The following is a 21,229-nucleotide window of genomic DNA, read 5'->3' as shown; positions in this document are numbered from 1 at the left end:
TTCTAGTAACTATGGACATTTAGATTTCATTATGAATGCATTCAAAAGTTTAATAATACAATGCTAGCATTAGCTTCTGGGAAAGTCTTGACCAGCTCGAGGATTAGCATATTAGTGTACAACATTAAAAGTCAGCGGATTAGCATATTAGTGTACAACATTACAAGTCATATAATGCCGTCAAGGTGTGCTAGATCGAACAAAATAGCGATCCTATCCCACAGTTGCAATAAAAAGAACCCAGGATCAGCACATCTAAGTGGTTCAAAAAAAAGTCATTCCCAGCTTGATTCAAACTCTCAGCTCTCAGATACATTTACAATTTACTTTGGAACCTCAGTTTCTCCATTCCTGTTAAATTGAATTACAATCATCAATTTCATGATATATACACATGCAAATTATGAGCCTAAAGAAGTTGAAAAAATGTACAAAGACAAGATATGATTCTCAGTGCCTTTGACAGCAAAGTGAATAGTGTATATATTCAATAAGAGCAAGCATCACAAATCCATAACCGTAGGGACTAAAGTTTGCAATCACTAACCTTGCTTCCTCCAAGTTTTTGACCAGATCAAGCATTGCATATACAATCATTTTCTTGACCTTTTACAAAAGAAACAGCAATCAGGAAAAAAAATACACAAAAAACCAATAACAATCTATTGATATGATATGAATAATATGACACAGTTAATATTAGAACATTGTAAACTACATAGGAACTAGAGCCATTAATCACACTTCAAATAAACATTCAATTAATAAGTACAATCTTGTCTACTAGAGTAATTTAATAAGCACCATTTTTTTAAGATCAAGATGAGCAGCTTGTAAACTGTCTACTAGACTGTCTACCATTTTTTTAGGATTATGTTAGATTATGATTACTGGTGATTAAATGAAAATGAGCACCTTGCAGTTTAAGATCAAGATGCTAAAAAAATGAGAAATTCAAGTAAACATAACTATTATGCTAGAACCAGTTCACTAAGCAGTGTTTGCACAAATGCACATGACAGTGCCATCAATAGTTGCAATTGAAAGCTAACAAATAAAGTTCTGATAGATCAAACCCAGATTTTAGATTTTAAAACTATAATCAAAATTTAGTTAAAAGACGCTCACAACAAAATAGGAGATGCGATATCTCAATATTTGGTAAGTGTACAAACAGCAGAATCAAACCAACAAAAGTAGTATGGCAGCATACCTCCAATTTGTCCTCTGTGGACCTGTGATTGATTGGAAGTTTCCGGAATTCCTCTGTCAAACGAAAGCACTCACCAACATTTTCCGGAGAGACAAAATCTAGTGCGACTTTGGTGCATGACTGCAAAATGGTGATACAAACCATTGACATTTATAAATACTTTTACCGCATTAGCTAGAAAGAAAAGCAATGAACACATAAAATGTAACACTACAATAATCCCTTAGAAAATGTGCAAGAAAATTGTTTACGAAAAAAATCAATAATCCAGTGATAAGTTGTTTCGGCAATAGTAAGAAAATGTGGCACCTAATTTAATCTCTTAGGAAAAAAAATCCACAACAATTCCTTAGAATTGTGAGACATTAGTTACAAACAAAATTTAAAAATCCAAAATAGCTCCTAGAAGAGCGACTATTATGTCCCGATTTAGTAAAATAAAGGGTATACTTGGGAACTTCTTTTTACAAAGGCTTCCAACCAGTTGCTATGATCAAATTGACCGGCAACGCAACCACAAGGTAAGTTACAGAATTCAATTGAGAGGAATGATCACTATTTCAAGGTTGAGCAATATCTCTTGTTCAGTACTATAACCCTCCTTTGCCATCCAACAGTGATTGCATAGAATGACACCATTCAAGACAGTTATAATTTACCCGGCCTTACAAATGCTTTAATAGGTTAGTTCAGCCATTTTTGCACCTCTGAATAATTTGTTTAAACTTGTTGGAATAATATTTTACCAAGAAAGTAGTGTTGTCTAAAGAGCAAGTTAATTATCACATTGGTATCAAATAACAATTATTTAACACCAACATGATAAGGATAATTTTTTTTGGAATACCACATGATAAGGTTTTTGAATATGAGTATACAATACTTAGGACGGACCCAAACTTTCATGAACTTGGCAGCATTATTGTTAGGTATCATGTTAGTTCTAAGGTCATTATCAATCATATTTAACCATAATACTTTCAACAAATACACTTCTTGGCAAACTAGGAAACATTACACCTTCATTAAAGATAAAACAATTACATCATATACTTAAATCTTACCTTCAGATTTCGGACTTGGTGAGGACAACCAGCTGGAATGAAAACTGCATCTCCTAGTTTCTGAACAAAAATCCAGGGCTCAATTCCTACAAGTCAATATTGAATTGTCAACAAAATGGCACATGAAGCTTTATCATCTCTGTCAAATATAATCACTACTTACCATACTCCTCCTTAAGACTCTTCTTATGGTCGACAGTCAAATAAAATGTTTGATCATGGATAGGGTGAACAACCTACATTGCCAAAGGATATGTTATTTAAGAAGATACATAAATACATACATACATACATGCATACATAACAAGTGAATGGCCATCAGACTGATGTGAATAGGTGACCAAGATCGTAAGATCTGATGGGAATGCGCAACCAATTAATGTTCATATAAAATTTATTTTTCATATATATTAATTTAAAACCATGTATCTCATATAATTGGCAATTGGTATAGATTTTACAAATATATATATATATGTTAGAAATAATATAAAACCATTGATATGGCTCTATCCTAACACCTTAAGGTTTTGGGATAATCGGTTACTTGACATGGTATCAGAGCCTCTGTGACTAAGTGGTCTAGAGTTCGATCCCCGCTCCCCTCACTTTATAATTAAAAAGTGGAATTTAAGCATATGATAGGTGGGCCTATGCATTATCCACGCTTCAAGCCCAAGTGGGCTCTTGCGTGAGGGGGCGTGTTAGAAATAATATAAAACCATTGATATGGCTCTATCCTAACACCTTAAGGTTTTGGGATAATCAATTATTTGACAATATATATATATATATATATATATATATATATATATATATATATATATATATCGAGAGATCGAGAGAGAGAGATCCTTTCAAACATACCATGAATGGTAACAGACAACCACTTTAATAAGTGGTGAATCTTAGATGGGTGACAAAAGTCAAGTTCAGAAGCAAAACAAACATATGGGCAGTGAAACTACACTATGGAGGCCCAATAGAATATTTTACTATGTAAAGAAGCAAACAAACACAGTACCACAGAAATATAAAATAAGCATAAGATATGACTTAGGGCAAATAAAGAGGCATATAGTATCAATTTTATCATGGTGCAAACCTCCTAATAATATATGTGTGTGTGTGTGTATATATATATATATATATATATATATATATGTATAATATAAGGATAGTTATAGAGCATGTTAAAAAGGGGTATCAAAACAAATAATAGAAAATTAACTCAACTAATATTACCTGATTTAAAGGAGAGCAGTGCAAATGCCGGAACTCTCTGAAATGATTCTTTAAATATTCCTCCAATTTAGGTACATCCTCTCTCCGAAATATATCCCAGAGAGCACCATCTACAGAATCCCCCCCTACCAACAAACTATTTTCCTTTTTCACTGTCATTTCATCAACCTCATTGAGCTCTGATTCAGAAGAAAGGCCATCATCATCAGCAACCGAGTGTTCACGAACTGGATCAACAACCTGATTACCACGATGAAGATGTAGCTCTCTCTTGTCTTGCTTGAGATGCTTTTGTGTCAGTTCCTTAATGGCTTTAATACTATCAGGATTCAATTCCACTTCAGCAATATGAGTCAACACATTTACCTAAAAAGTCAAATCATTTAGGAAATAACAATTCATTTTCCTCAAATAAGTATGCACTTAGAGGCACAAAGCAAAATATAAAAGCACAAATAAATAATTGATCAGGAAAGGCAAACCATCAGATAAAAGTAAACAATGATTACAACTTTCTATTCCATAGGCATCAATCATATTTCAACTCCAAAAACTGACTTATCAAATGTTGAAAATAATCATTGAAATAATACTCCTTCAAATTATCAATACCAAAACATCAACAAAAACAACACATCAAATCAAATATCTAATCAAATGAGAGTATTTTTTAAGACATGTAATGAGGAAAATATTTAAGACATGTACTCAAAACTAAAAGACAAGCAGCTCAAGATGCAATGGCATACAAAGACAACGTATACATCCTACAAACTATACACCTTACACAAATAAGAGTATAAACACAAAATAAAATAAAAAAATGACAAGACATTCTAGAAACACTAGTCTCATAAAGGCTAAAAAGCTTACTGCATCGGACATGTCACAATGGAGCTTAGTCACAGAATCACCACGTCCAAGCTCCTCAGCAAATCCATAAGCAATATATGTTTTTGGCCCCATGTCTGGCTTTAGAATGCCTTCGGGCAACTTCACAGCAAGGTTAAGAACACCTTTGAAAGGATCTGTATATTCTTTATACGGCAACGAAGATATGAACTCGGCACAATGACGAGGCAAACTTTCCTCAAATAAATTAGAAGGAGGCCAATCTTTCAATTTCAATACCTGTGGCCAGTTACGCCAATCCGAGCGACCTTTTGTGTACCCAGTAAAGAATTGGTGCACATTAATATCTCCCTGCATTCAATCATCATTTCAAATAAAAAATGCAGAAATTACCAGCAATAGATAAGAATGTCATGTAAAGGAAGAAAAAAACTAGTAAAACTAAGCAGATAGAAAAAGATTCCCACTGGAGAATAATATTTTCAACAAGAGATATTAGTATTTATAAGAAAAAGGGAAAAACCACGATACAAGAACAGAAACCAATGGATGCAAGGACAACAAGAAAGTATCTGGATAGATCAAGCAAAAAGAAGAGGGACACTAGATTGCAAGAAATTGAGATGCCTGTGAAAGATGAGAGAATGAGAAAATGAGTGAGACCTATGACTAAGAGAACCATGAGAGAAGTTATAATTAAGGCGTATAAATTAAGCACACAATATCCAGATTTATTGATAATGACGGAAGATCAGCATATGACAAGCTTGAAAGACTGAAAACATCATGACTATACATTGCAATTAAAGTCAGAAAAGTGGAACAAAAAAAGTTGCAACAAGAGAAACTATCCACCAAAAAATAGTTGGAACAAAAAATTGGTATATCTTCGTATCTGCGGATAGTATCTCTTCATAACCCAAACAGCAGACCATGTAGAAACTTTTTCATAAAGAGAAACTATCCACCAAAAAATAGTTGGAACAAAAAATTGGTATTCTCCCTTATTTTTCTATGATATTCATTACAAATATGAAGTATGAATTGAGTAATGGACAAAATTAAATGCATCAAAACTTATTTTAATCCCAAAAACGTGGAATACAAAATACGTTAAATGTGTATGAAATTCAAACATACAAAAAAAAAATGTAATGAACTAAATTATTCCCTAACTGATGTGAAATAAAATAAGAACTAAGGTTAATGAAAATTATAGTAAATTTTGAATATTTAGCACAGATTAATAAAAGCTTAAGATTTAGATATCAAACAAAATTCATGCTCAAGATTGAGAATTGACCAGACCTCGCACCAATCTAAGCAATCAATTGCCGTCACATCCAAAAGTGATTCATGCTTGGAGCTTATTTGACGGAATGCACGCCACATGACAAGGGGCTCCCAGCTCAAGCCAGATGTACATTCAAGCACATTGTTGACAATTACTGGCTCCCCTTTGCTCCAATGCCATTGAAAATGACGAAAATCCTTTTTCTGTAGATCTACAGCCTTAGGACAGTACAAGAAGTTATCATTGGAATCTTGACGAGAAGCTGCCTTCCTTACGTTACTGTGCGTATCTTCTGGCTTCAAACAAGAACACCTACCATCAAGAGTCACCTCTATGTCTTGTAGATTAAGTGTTACTTCCAGTTCTTTTGCTTTGCACAATAACTCTGAGATGTGATTTGGTCCAAACATGCTTCTTAGTTCAAGGAAACCATGATCACAATCATTATTGACTTTGGGACAGGGAATACTACCATCACTGTATGCATGCCATTCAGATCTTGACCATTCACGAATCTTAGGCTGGACAGCATCACGAGGTTCATTTTTTTCTATTTTCTCTTTTCCACCATGCAGATAATCACGCCCTCGGCAGATAAACTCAAACTCAACTGGATCTGCACCACCTAGGAGCTTCCCACAACGAAGCTCGCGGCAACAGAAGAGACAAATGTCAAAAGGGCATTTTGTACAACTTCTATGGTAGTCAAATATAGATGTTCTGCAGTTGTCACTACAAAAAAAAAAAGAAAAAAATAAGCATTAAACATCAACTATATAGAATTAGAATAACTGCGAAAACAAAAATACATGAAATAAGCCCCTACCAATACACCCGCTCATTTTTAGGACAATCGGCTACTTCTATTTTTAGCTCAGAAAGTGAGAGCCCTGCAATGTTCATCCCAAAAACAAATTAAAAAATGGAGCACATGTGAAACCAAGAAATGCAAACTTAACACATAAGCAAAAAGCAAGTGCATTAAAAATAGTGAAAAGCATGATATCTAATGTAAGTAATCCAAAAGAAAGAAGGAAGGAAGATATAATTAATTAATTATAAAATAAAGAAACAAAACCATGATACATGGCCAAAGCAACTCACATTACTAAGAGGATAGAAAAACAGTAAGAAGAAATGGATTGCAATAAGCGAGATTCTTGGAGGAATAAATACCTTGTCTCTTTGCTTCTATCTCCTTCTCGACCATTTGTTCTTCATCCAATCGTCTAAAATAAGGAAGAAGTTCTTTCAACATATACTTGGAGAGCTCAACATCACGATCACCATCTTTGTTTGTTTGTGGATTGCTTTCTTTAATTGCCTGTAACACATGATCGCATTTCAGATGTAAAATACAAAAAAAAAATCACAGGAATAGTTAATATAGAACGGGGGAGAACTGACCTTGATAAGTGTAGATGATCGCAAGCATGCTTTGCAATTGCAATTACCACAGCACACCGGACATGCCTTAGCAATTTCATCTTCTTTCAAGTGAGGATACCTTAATAAGACAACAAAAACATACACCGGTTAGAATTCATCATCTACAATCGAAACCAGTAATATTTTTCCAATTTTTCCCATAAATATCATGTTTCTCACATCAACTGAATAAGTAAACATTCAATAACACAAGATAATAACTGATACAGGATAATAGCAAATCAAAAAAATTAAAGCACAAGTAAATGAAGTTGTACCAGTTGTTTATACAGCATACACAATATCTTTTCCTTTTGCACTTTGTGCATCTGACAACCCTGCCCTTATCGTTTCTCTGGCATTGATGGCACATTAACGACTCTTGTTCAATCCACTGTAAATTTAGAAACAGAATCAGAACCACAATTACATACCTAAACCATGTAACACAAAACTCAAACACATATGCATGTAACTACAAAATGAAATATATAAGAGCAAAGAGATCATGTGATCTCACCCTAATTCTTTCGTCCTTGGGCACCTTGGGTTTCTTTGTTACAGCAGTCCTCCTTGGAGAATAAGGACAGCCCTGATCCTCTACCTCCAACACATCACTCTCAGACTTCTTTTCACCAACAAGTTCATCCTCAATCTTAATTTTTCCACCAGATTTGTGAGAAATTTTCTTTCTTTTTCTATCAGGTTTCTTCTTCTCCTCTTTTTTCACATCTTCTCCCTTTTGTTCAGCTTCAAATTCATCTCCAGAACTAAAAATTTCATTTTTCTTTCTAACAGGTTTCTTCTTCTTCTTCTCCTCTTTCTTCACATTTTCCCCTTCTTCAGCAGCAACATTTTTTACATCAGAATCAGCAATAATCTTCTTCTTCATACCACGATTTCCCTTAGTCTTCACTTCCTCATCCTCCTTATACGATACCTTCTTCCTCGGCCGCTCACTCTTTCTCACTTCAACATAACCAAAATCTTTCACCGCCACGTCATCACCTTCACCCGTTTCTTCTTCCTTCTCCGTTTTTCTATTTCTACCACGCTTCTTTCCCTTAACAGAAGCAACTTCAACAGAAATAGAACCTCCGGCTACCACGTCATCATCACCTTTACCGGTTTCTTCTTCCGTTCCATTCTTTAACGTTTCCTCTTTCTTCATCCTCTCGATTTCTGCAAAACTCTTTTCTCTGCGTTTCCTTCTAACGTACACCGCTGGAGTCACGGCAGGATTAACAGAAGAAGAATCTTCGGCTGCCACGTCATCACCTTGAACGTCCTTCAACGACGTCGTTTCGGCGGCAACATCAAGAGTAGCCGTTGTTTTTTCTCGATCATCAGGAATGGATTTCTCTGTGAGTGTGAGTGGGACTGTGGTGTTGTCGTTTTCATTCGCCATGAAGAAAAAGGAATTTTTGTTTTTTGTGTTTGTTTGTATTTGAGAAAGAAAACAAGGGAGGGATATAAAACTGTGAACCCTAACCTTGAGTGTAACAAAGGGATATAAAACGGTGAACCCTAAGTAGGCAAATTCAAATATGCACAACCTTGAGTGTACAAACAAGGAATATAAAACGGATTGCTAAAATAAATAAAAAAGAATATAAAACGGTGAACCCTCATAAGTAGCCAAATTCTTTTTTTTTTTTGGTAGAAATAAGTAGGCAAATTCTATGTACTACAATTTTGGATTTTGGATAAGAAAGAAAATTCAAATACTTTTATTTAAATTTTTTTGTTTTGATAATTCATTCGTAGAATTTTTAAAATGATAGAAATTGGTGGAGAATTTTGTATGGATTAAATTTAAAGAATTTCAAATGACACTTAAGTTCTGTTTGACCCAACTTTTCTATGGTTCTTAAATAAAGTTAAAAGTAAGAGCTTAAAAAAAAAGTTAAAGTTGTTTGACAATTCTTATTTTTTTTATAAATTTTATAAATATTAAAGCTATTTTTAAATTAAAAGTTGTTTGGTAAAATATTTTTATAATTTTTAATTTAGTGTGATAGTATGATAAATAAATAAATAAGCCTGTTTCTTTACTCATAGTTGTTTCAAAGGTGGTCCAATCAATTCTCAAATTATCCATTTTATTCTTCAATTGTGTTTAGTATAATTTTTGTTAGCACTTTTATTGAATGTTTCGCATATCTCTTCTCATTTTTTATGCCTAAAGGCGATTTCTGGTTTCCCACACTTTCGAATTTCATCCATACAAATGTCAAGTAAAACTTTAGTAGTATAATTTGGAACATTCCATTTTGCTTTTCCTGAATTTTCAGATTCATATGAAATATTTTCTTTGGTACTTTAGCTTTGAACTGCCATAGTTGGTGGTCTAGTCCTTTGCTTTGCTTGGGCCTTGTTTAGTTTCTTTTGGTTCCTGTATTTTTGAACTTTATTTGTAACCTTGTTTAGTCTTTTTGGCACGTCTTGTGCTGATAGACTTTTATATATATATATATATATCTCATTTTGACTTGTTAAAAAAAAAAAATTTCTTTGGTAGCCATTTTTTTTATAAGCTTTGGTAGCCATTGTTGCATTGCATTATAGTAGAATTTTTTTTTTTTTGAATGAATATTTTCTTTGGTAGCCATTCACAAGCGTTTAGTCTAACAAAAATTATAATAAAAAAATTGTCCAAGGAACAATGAGACAAAAGGAGACGGTGATATAAAACTTCGATTTTTCATATAGGAATGTAACTAAAATATCTCCTTGAAAAAGGATCTCCCCATAATGGCCGTGAATGGTTGCTCCTGGAGTCGCCAAATAGGGGTTAGCCGCTCTTATTATTACAGAATCCAATATAAAACTTGAATCAATGAAAAGTTTGCTATATATACTTTCTCCGGTCAATATAAAACCAAGAAATAATTTTTTAATGTATTTGAAAAATTGATATATCTGATCTATAATATCAATCAGATATATTAATTTTCTAATGAACCTAAAACAACTTTTTTTCTTCTTATAACCGGAAAAGAGTTTCACATAAAAACTAAAAACCAACTGTACATACATTGAGTAATCAGTCAATTTAGTCCCTAAACTATCACTCTCTCGCCAACTTAGTCCATAAACTATTAAAAACAACTAAAATATCCCTAATCTATTTTTCATCCGTCAATTTAGTCACTAAACTATCACTCTCTCACCAACTTAGTCCCTAAACTATTAAAAACAACTAAAAGGTCCCTAATCTTTTTTTCATCCGTCAATTTAGTCCTCGATTAACTTGTCTATAAAACCCTAAAATATTATCACCCTTTCTTCTTCCAAGTGCTTCGATGAAAACAACCACCCTGCTCGCCGCCAACCACTCCACTCTCCGGCAACAACCGTTTTGCTCGCAACTCAAATATAACCTCTAGTCGCCGAACTCAATTCATTCTTTCAAAATAATCATTTAGAACGAAAGAGATCTTTAATATGAAAAAAGTGGCAATTGTCTTTTTTTTTTAACAAGGAATATTTTTTTATTCAACTTTTTTGACTGAAAGATTAAAAAAAAATGATATACCGTTTTTGGTTTTATAACTTGTTTTTTTGTCTGGTTTAATAATACTGCTTATCCTAGTGAGTTTTATGGTCCCACTGGACCAGAAGCTTCTCAAGCTCAAGCATTTACTTTTCTTGTTAGAGACTACGCTAAAATCATGTCTGTTTTTTGTTCTCACTTTTATAAATTTGTAAGGGTTTGTGATTTTGTTTTATCCCTTTGAAGTTTATGCTGTGATCTCTTGTTTCTTGCGGGTCTGGGAGTTTTTTATCCTTCTATTCATTTTCTTCTGTTATTGTAAGGAATGTTTTGGGGTATGTTAGTGTGTATAATGATGACATAAAGGGTACAAAAGTGTCATTATATGTAGTATGCTAACAAAGTCTTATTAAATTCCAAGCATTTGTATGTTGAATTATCTTTGCAGGCTGGTTGTGTTATTGGTAGTACTAGTAGGAGCTAGCTTTTTTCATCTATGCTAGTGTGTTAAAGAAGTGCCTTGGAGATATTATAACAGGTTTGTTATGAATCATAAAATGATGTTTATGATGGACTAAATTGAAGGATGTGAGTATAGTTTATGGACCTTTTAGTTGTTTTTAATAGTTTAGGGACTAAGTTGGTGAGAGAGTGATAGTTTAGGGACTAAATTGACGGATGAAAAATAGATTAGGGACCTTTTAGTTGTTTTTAATAGTTTAGGGACTAAGTTGGTGAGAGAGTGATAGTTTAGGGACTAAATTGACTGATTACTCTACATACATTATTACATCACATCTATAACAATATATAAAGGGGATAAGGGAGTTTGGACTGGATTTTTTTTGGTCCATTTTGCCCTTAACTTCCTTTATGGTTTTTTAATTATTCCATAATTGTCCTTAACTTCCTCTTTTTTTTTTATGGTTTTTTCATCTATATCTATTCTATACTATAATATATAAAAAGAATACATGAGTTTTGGGGTAGAATTTTCATAATACCAACATTACTCTTGTTTTTTTTTAGTAGCAACAAAAATCTTTTATTAACAGACTCACCATAACATAAGGCGTATCTTTTTTTTTGGGTACATAAGTTAGACACAGGCAGGTGCGGAACGGTTCCGCACCTGCCTGGCCCGCTAGTATAAATAAAAGGTTTTGCTATAACACACCGATTCATTTTTATGAAGGTGTGTTTTATCAATGATACACCTTTTTCCATTTGACGCTAAAACCCCTCTTTTCTCTTTTACAATAGTGAAGACCAATGGGTACTACTGTAATTTGCATTTAATTAATCATAAATTTCATTTTCCCTTCTCGCTGCTACACATGCTTCTCACCAAAATCCTTTCCTCGTGTTCCTGTAGCAGCCAGCATGAACTAGGCTTATGTGCTCATGTGGTTGTTTTGTACCCCATCTCATCTATGTATCTTCTTTCGGAAAAGAATAAAAAATAAATATTCTTCTTTAAAATCAAATTAAACTCAAATTAACAAAGCTCCAAAACAATGTTCTCCTGGAAATTTCATGTGTTTCGATTAAAAAAAATAGGTTCTTATTTTGTATGTATTTCAAGGAAAGAATATAATGAAAATTTAAATATGACACCGATGAAGTGATGTTGGTGTTAATAGTAAAAAACATGCAATAACTTGATTAATAAAATGCATTTGTCAAACAAAAAAAACACCATTAGAATGTCAAAGAGACATGGATGAGCTTTTTCTTCTTTCTCTGCACAGTATTGTTTGGCCTAGAATAATAGAGAGAAAATGAGTTTTAGGTGTAAAATGACTGTAAGAGACATTCAACAAATCATAAAAAAAGAGAGAGAAAAAATGTTTTAGAGTGTGTTTGGACTTCTCTAGAATTTTTTTAGGTAAAGTAATGTTTTGAGGGAATTCAAATGATTTGAGGTGAATTCCATTTTTTGGATGAAAATTTGAAGAATTTTCAAATGATGGAAATTTATCAAGTATTTTGTTCAAGTTAAATTTAGAGAATTTCAAAATAACACCTAAAACCAAAGAATTTGAAATTCCTTCTTCTCTATAAACTTTTAAAAATTACTAATTGATCGCAAAACCTAAAATTAGCCGAAAAACCTAAAACCGATGATAAACGCTAAATCAGCAAAAAATCCAAAAAATCAGCAGAAAAAACCTAAAATCGGCTAAAAGCCCAAAAATCGACTATAAACCCTAAAATCGGCCGAAAACACAAAAAATCGGCAGAAAAACCTAAAATCGGCCAAAATTCCAAAAATCGACTATAAACCATAAAATCGGCTGAAACCCTAAATAATTGGCCGAAAAACCAAAATTGACCGAAAACCCAAAAAATCGGCCGAAACATAAAATCGGCCAATATCCAAAAAATCGACTATAAACCCTACCGAAAACCCGAAAAATCGGCAGAAAAACCTAAAATCGGCCAAAATCCCAAAAATCGACTATAAACCCTAAAATCGGCCGAAAACCCAAAAAATTGGCCGAAAAACCAAAAATCGACCGAAAACCCAAAATCGGCCAACTTCCAAAAAATCGTCCCTAAACCCAAAAAACTTGGCCGAAGACCTAAAATCAACCCAAAATCCTGAAATCGGCTATAAAACCCAAAATCAGCCGAAAAACCTAAAATCGACTATAAACCCATTTTTCGGCCGATAGTAAGGTTTATAGTCGATTTTTGGGTTTTTCGGTCGATTTTAGGGTTTATAGTCGATTTTTGGGTTTTTCGCCGATTTTAGGTTTTTCGGCCGAGTTTTTGGGTTTAGGGTCGATTTTTGGGTTTTCGATTAATTTTTTGGGTTTTCAGCCGATTTTAGAGTTAATAGTCGATTTTAGGGCTTTTTGATCGATTTTAGGTTTTTCAGCCGATTTTGGGTTTACTGTCGATTTTAGGGTTTTTGGCCGATTTTAGGTTTTTCAGCCGATTTATGGTTTTTGACCAATTTTAGGTTTTTCCGCCGATTTTTTCGGTTTTTCGGCCAATTTTTGGGTTTAGGGTCGATTTTATTAAAATAAATAAAATTAAATGAAGGAAATTCAATTACATTAATCAAACAAAGAATTTTACAATTGATGAAATTTCAACACTTTATCTAAACACTGAAATTTGAAAATCAGGAGAATTCAATTGAATCAATTGAATTGCCTAGTATTTAAAATCCCTTGAATTTCTAGAATCTCTCGTCCAAACACACTCTTAGTGTCAAATGACAAAGGCATATATATATATATATATAGTGGAGGGATCAAATTACACCGGTGTAACATTTGAGTAATGTTACACCGCTCAATAACGCTTTAACGAATACAAATTTTACAAAATACACCGTTGGATTGAAAGCTTATATCGTATAGATCATCTATGTTGAATTGTATAAAAATCTAAAATCGTTTGATATGTTTTTGAGACCGGTGAAGATTAATGGTTTATGCGTTTTTATTGAATACCGTTAATCTTGATCTATCTCAAAATCATATCAATTGATTTTAGATTTTTATACAATTCAACATAGATGATCTATACGATATAAGTTTTCAATCCAACGGTGGATTTTATAAAATTTGTATTCGTTAAAGCGTTATTGAGCGGTGTAACATTACTCAAATGTTACACCGGTGTAATTTGATCCCTTCCCATATATATATATATATATATATATATATATATAGCTTCCCCTTTCTCTCTCTAGAAATTCCTTTATTTACATTCCCTTTTTGCCACTGTTGTTTTGTTATAGAAATTAAATGTCAAAAATCGTTCCTTGAAATTGTTCAATATTTTGATAAATCGAAAAATAATATTAAATTATTTGTCTGATGATGAATCGTATGCTCGTTGATTACTATTTGATTTTTTTTTTGGTCTTCTATTTGATCTTTCATTTAAGGTGAACTGTTGACATAATGGGATTATCTGACTATTAATAGAATCGAACAATTAATCCTTTTTTTTAATAGAGTCCTTACTTTAATGGTTTAGACCATCTCCAATGGTGGTACTTATATTTTTAAGTACTAGTACCTAATAGGTACTCCCATTAGAGCAAAAACAAAATTGTATCTAAGACCATCTCCAATGGTGGGTACTTATTTTTTTAAGTATTAGTACCTAATAGGTACTCCCATTGGAGCAAAATACAAAGAGTACCTAATATGTACTGGTTCTAAAATAAGAAGTGGTACCTATTTTGTTTTTGTGGGTCTCATTTATAATGATGTATAGTTATTGGTGGAATGTGTTATTGGTGGGACTTGTTTAGAACTTTTTAAGAGATTTGGGTTGGAGGGATTGAGTACTTATTAGGTACTATCATTAAAAAATTATAAATAAATGATGTATACATGTGGAGTCCAGTTAAGTACTCAAAAATGAGTATCTCCATTGTGGATGCTCTAATAGGTACTAGTTCTACAATAAGACATAGTAGCTAAATAATTTTTGTGGGACCCATTTAAAATGATGTTGAGTTATTGGATATTTGTGCTATTAGTGGGACCAATTTAGAACTTTTAAAAAGGTTTTGGGTTAGAGGGATTTAGTACTTATTATGCACTATTATTAAAAAAATGAGTAGCTTCATTGTGGATGCTCTTAGAACCAAGACTCTAAATTAAGAATTAAAAAGTTAATTTTTTGTAATATATTACAGTTGGTTTTTAGTTTTTATGTGATATTCTTTTCCGGTTATAAGAAGAAAAAAAGTTGTTTTAGGTTCAGTAGAAAATTAATATATCTGATTGATATTATAGATCAGATACATCAATTTTTTAAATACATTAAAAAATTATTTTTTGGTTTTATAGTGACGAGATGAAGTATATATAGCAAAATGAGTAGCTTCATTGTGGATGCTCTTAGAACCAAGACTCTAAATTAATAATTAAAAAGTTAATTTCTTGTAATAAAATAAAATAAAATTCAATTAGTTTATTCTTTCTACGGTTGCTTTAACCGACAAATCTCAACATAAATAATATAATTTTGTGGTTATTCGTTAGTTTATGTTTGACGCGACTTAAAGAATAATCAATATGTTTTACCAAAATAAAAAATAATAAAATATCACCAAAGAAATATGATCTAAATTACAAAATATGATAAAATTGTAATGAAAGAAGTGCATAATAAAGCATTAAAAGTAAACAATGAAAATATGTTGTATGACGGTCATATAATTGAAATGGTCTAGTCTTTCTCAATTTTAATACTGGTCTTTTTATATTTGGTTGTTGTGAAAATCAGCTCAATCAGAACAAGCTCTCTTACCTGCTACATCATCAGTTTTATGTGAGCATAATAAGTCTATGACATCTATATATAGCAGCGCTATCCTTGACCTTCTCCACTGCAGCTTCATCTAATTTTGTGATAAGATCATGTGAACAAAGGAACGTAGTTGCAAAAGTTTTACGATTGAAAAAAATCATATATTAATTAAAATAAACCCAAACATAGGACGATGAACGAAAAAATTATTATGAATGAGGTTACTTTTTAAACAATATAAAGTTTTTCAACGGTAAATTAAAAAATCTTAAATAATTGAGTAAAAAAATAAAAAATATAAATAAAAGCATGCTCTATAGTATAAACATTCACCTTAACTAACAAAATTATTTGTTGTATGGTACATCCATTGTGATATTCGTCCTATCAAAATTAAAAAGAACAAATAAACATAAGAACAAAACCATAAATTATAAAAAATTGGGAGAAACGGAATTTTAAAACACAATTATAATAAATGAATTTAACAATTTTATTTATTTTTTTTGGTTACTAATAGATCATAACTTTGTAGACCAAGTGCAATGGGTATGTTGAATCTCATTTCAAATGCAAAATTGGTGTTGAAACCATTGCACCTATTGTGTTGAAACTGATGTGGATGAAAGAGGAGATGAATATATTCAACTGAGTTGAAACTGCCACGGGGGACAGCTGTCTCGCAGCGATTGGCCTAGACAGGCGTGTGTGGCACACGCGCAGACAGCACGCGTGATTGCTTGTTGAACGCGGAGAGAGAACATTGGTTGGATAAAGCAGGCCACGTGGCTGCTTCTGATTGGGGCGGACGATTTTTTTGATTTTTATCCTTTGAACTCAATTATCTCACTGTAAATTAATTTTTTATTTTTTTTACCGAAATTCGTGATTTTTTTTTCTCTACAAATAGAGACTTGGTTCATTTCATTTGGACACAGAAAAAAAACCAAGTTTTTCACTATCTTAATTTATTATTATCTTTCTAATTAGTCTTTCTTTTGAAGTTTTAATCTTTTTTTAGTGATTGAAGATTATTGTATCGTACTAATTATTACGTTGCTGCTCGTGTGTTTATCGCATTTTAAATTATTTGTATCGTACTAATTATGTTGCTTGTGTGTTGTATTGCATTTCAAAATATTTGTATCGTACTAATTACGTTACTTGTGTGTTGTATTTTAAATTAAGTTAAGATGATTTGTATCGTATAATTTCATTAAATAAATTTTGTTTTTATTACAAAAAACTAAAAAATAAATCGTTAAGTGTTAATTATTTTAATTTAATTTTAATCGATAATTATAATTTTATTTAATCATAAAAACAAAAATTTAAATTTAAATAAGAATATGAAATAGAAAGTGGTGGGGTAGGGTGTTGAATAGAAAAACCATTGGAGAAGGTAAAAATTGAATGTGTGTTGAATGATTAGGTGGAAGAAAGAGAAAATGATGTAGAGTGAAAATTGGGTGTTGAATGTATTTTGGTGTTGAGACCATTGTACATGGTCTAAGCTTATATATATCCGATTAATTTAGTTGTTTGTTTTTGTTACAGATTAATTTGTATATAGCCAACAAATAAGCGAGATATGAAGATCCTTTGGATACAAAGATTTTTTTTATTTTTTATTTTAAATATTTTTTTGAGATCTTTTTTTATTCTTTTTTTTTTTAAAAAAAATAGATTTTTTTTAATAATTGATTAGAGAAGATTCAATTGAATGTCACGCACGTAAGCAATATCTCTAATTAAATGACACTTAATCAATTTCTACGAGAATACACGAGAGAGATCCGTGGAAACCTCCCTATGTATATAAAATAGAGATACAAATCCATACATTAAATCTACTCTATTTTTTTTTTGAGTAATCAGTCAATTTAGTCCCTAAACTATCAATCTCTCACCAACTTAGTCTCTAAACTATTAAAAACAACTAAAGGTCCCTAATTTATTTTTCATCCGTCAATTTAGTCCCTAAACTATCACTCTCTCACCAACTTAGTCCCTAAACTATTAAAAACAACTAAAAGGTCCCTAATCTATTTTTCATCCGTCAATTTAGTCCTCGGTTAACTTGTCTATAAAACCCTAAAATATTATCACCTTTTCTTCTTCCACGTGCTTCGACGAAAACAACCACCTTGCTCGCCACCAACCACTCCACTCTCCGGCAACAACCGTTTTGCTCGCAACTTAAATATAACCTCTAGTCGTCGAATTCAATTCATTGTTTCAGAATAATCATTTAGAACGAAAGAGATCTTTAGAATGAAAAAAGTGGCAATTGTCAGTTTCTTTTTTTTTTTTTAACACATAATAGTTTTTTTATTCAACTTTTTGACTGAAAGATTAAAAAAAAAATGATATGATTCAACCGTTTTTGGTTTTATAGCTTGTTGTTTTGTCTGGTTTAATAATACTGCTTATCCTAGTGAGTTTTATGGTCCCATTGGACCGGAAGCTTCTCAAGCTCAAGCATTTACTTTTCTTGTTAGAGACTACGCTAAAATCAGATCTGTTTTTTGTTCTCACTTTTGTAAATTTGTAAGGGTTTGTGATTTTGTTTTATCCCTTTGAAGTTTATGCTGTGATCTCTTGTTTCTTGTGGGTATGAGAATTTTTTTATCCTTCTATTCCTTTTCCTTTGCTATTGTAAGGAATATTTTGGAGTGTGTTGGTGTATATAATGATGACATAAAGGGTACAAAAGTGTCATCATATGTAGTATGCTAACAAAGTCTTATTAAATTCCAAGCATTTGTATGGTGAATTATCTTTGCAGGCTGGTTGTGTTATTGGTAATACTAGTAGGAGCTAGCTTTTTTCATCCATGCTAGTGTGTTAAAGAAGTGCCTTGGACTAAATTGAAGGATGTGAATATAGTTTAGGGACCTTTTACTTATTTTTAATAGTTTAGGGACTAAGTTGGTGAGAGAGTGATAGTTTAGGAACTAAATTGACGGATGGAAAATAGATTAGTGACCTTTTAATTTTAATCTTTTATATTATAAGCTTGTATACACAAGCAAATCCTAAACCCTAATTTGTTTTCCCCGTTTCCCTCCATTTTATCTTGTAATTTTTATTAAAAAATAATACAATTTTGTCTTGATTAGAATTCGAACCCGCAACCCTTCAATGCAAGGCAATATTTCCAACCACTATGGCAAGTATACCAATTGTGATTAAAATTATGTGCAATAATTGATAAGCACCATCAATTTTAAAAGTATATCATATCAAAATTATTGTTGACTATATTATTCATCACGAAATATTTTTATGTCTTTCCCGATCAATGTTTTTTTCTACCGGATCATAAATTTAGAGAATAATTATCATGTGAGATTTGGAAAGTTATTATCACGTGTGATTTGGAAAGTTATTATCAAACTCAATTCTACTAAATCAATTTTTTTTTGCAATACAACCAAGCACAACTATAGTCATGTCACTAATCACATTCACATTCATTATTTCGATTTTAACATTGCAGATTTAATATTAACCGATGATCAATTAATACAATATGCACTAGCAGATATTGAGATGATGTTACGTAGTTGTGGGAAGAGTTTAAAAGAATATCCTCTAATGCCTAGAGCAGACACATTATTAGTTCATGGTATACAAAATAGTTTAATACACGACGAATTGAATTATAACAGAAAATCATTAGCTGAGGAACATATTAGATTGATGTCAACTATGACTTCAGAGCAACGTAAAGTATATGACACAATCATGACAAGAGTTAACGAAAACAAATCTGGTGTGTTTTTTCTTTATGGTTATGGCGGTACAGAGAGGACATTTATCTAGAGGGTCATGTCAGCCGCATTACGCTCAAAATGTGAGATAGTTTTAACAGTTGCCTCAAGTGGGATTGCTGCATTGCTTATACCTGGCGGTAGAACAACACATTCAAAGTTTTGTATTCCTCTAAATGTTGACGAGTTTTCAACATGTACCATAGTTCCTAAAAGCCCTTTGGCGCTATTAATACAAAAAGCAAAGCTCATTATATGGGATGAAACACCAATAATGCAAAAACACTATTTCGAAGCTGTTGATCGAACTTTAAAATTTGTTGATGAAAAAAATAAACATGTTCCCTTTGATGGAAAAGTTGTTGTTTTTGACGGAGATTTTAGACAAATTCTACCAGTAATACCCAAAGGTACAAGGCCAGAAGTTGTTTATGCTACTATTAATTCTTCGGTTCTTCGGAATTTTTGTGAAGTTTTAACATTGAGTAAAAACATGAGGCTTCTCGGTGGTGCTTCGAGTGCAGACGTTGAACAAAGAAGATTGTTTTTTGAATGGGTTTTGGGTGTTGGCGATGGAGAAATTGGAGATGACAACGACGATGATTTAGAACTTGACATTCCATCAGATTTATTGATTCTAAATTCAGGTAATCCTCTTGCTTCTATCGTTGAAAGCACCTATCTCTAACTTTTACAAGACATGAACGATATAACGTATTTCCAAAATAGAGTTATACTAGCTCCTAAAAATTCAATAGTCGACACAATAAATGATTATATGTTGGATTTAATTCATGGTGAAGAAAAAACATATTTGAGTTATGATACTCCACTCACACAAAATGTAGACGGTCAAACAGTGGATGATGTTCATACTCCCGAATTTTTTAACACGATTTCTATGCCAAGACTTCCAAATCACAAGTTGAGACTTAAAGTTGTAGCTCCAGTTATGCTATTAAGGAATTTGAATCAAAAATTAGGATTATGCAATGGAACAAGACTTATTATTACGAGATTGAGAAAACGTGCTCTTGAAGGAAAAATTATTTCAGGAAGTAATATTGGTGATCAGGTTTTCATACCTAGATTTTCTCTGACACCATCTGACGTGAGAATTCCTTTTAAATTTTAACGGAGACAATTTCCTATAATGATTTCTTTTGCGATGACTATTAATAAGAGTTAGGGACAATCTTTAAAGCATGTTGGGATATATCTTCCGTCGTCAGTGTTTTCACATTGTCAGTTGTATGTTGCAATTTCAGGAGTTACTTCTAGAAAAGGATTAAAAATATTGATCATCGATGACGACGGTGAAGATAGACTAAGACTTCGAATGTGGTCTATAAGGAAGTCTTCTGCAATATAACATAATTTTCTTTGTATGAATATTTTTCCAAAATAATTGTCCAACTATCGTTTAATGTTACTCAACTTTTTTCATATACCTTACATTATTGAAATTATCATATCTTATTTAATTATTATATAACTTACAGCTAATCAGACCCGTGCACCGCACGGGTCGATGTTCTAGTTGTTTTTAATAGTTGGAATTTGGAAACCAATCTT

The 21,229-nt window shown here is 32.1% G+C and overlaps 1 protein-coding gene across 1 annotated transcript; it reads right to left on the bottom strand.

Moving 5' to 3' along the window:
- On the bottom strand, window positions 1-8,778 carry LOC123914433 (lysine-specific demethylase JMJ25-like). The gene is made up of 13 exons (XM_045965582.1): window positions 7,617-8,778; window positions 7,375-7,490; window positions 7,076-7,175; window positions 6,845-6,992; window positions 6,495-6,558; window positions 5,683-6,400; window positions 4,396-4,725; window positions 3,523-3,888; window positions 2,441-2,513; window positions 2,278-2,363; window positions 1,214-1,333; window positions 548-606; window positions 1-351 (listed from the first exon to the last, which is right to left on the bottom strand). The coding sequence occupies exons 1-13, from the start codon at window positions 8,502-8,504 to the stop codon at window positions 324-326; spliced, it is 3,096 nt and encodes a 1,031-aa protein (XP_045821538.1). The 5' UTR covers window positions 8,505-8,778; the 3' UTR covers window positions 1-323.
- Window positions 8,779-21,229: the final 12,451 nt, after the last annotated feature.

This window comes from Trifolium pratense, linkage group LG3, assembly GCF_020283565.1.
Source record: "Trifolium pratense cultivar HEN17-A07 linkage group LG3, ARS_RC_1.1, whole genome shotgun sequence".
NCBI classification, from domain to species: Eukaryota; Viridiplantae; Streptophyta; class Magnoliopsida; order Fabales; family Fabaceae; genus Trifolium; species Trifolium pratense.
This window is presented reverse-complemented; position numbering and strand designations above follow the sequence as displayed.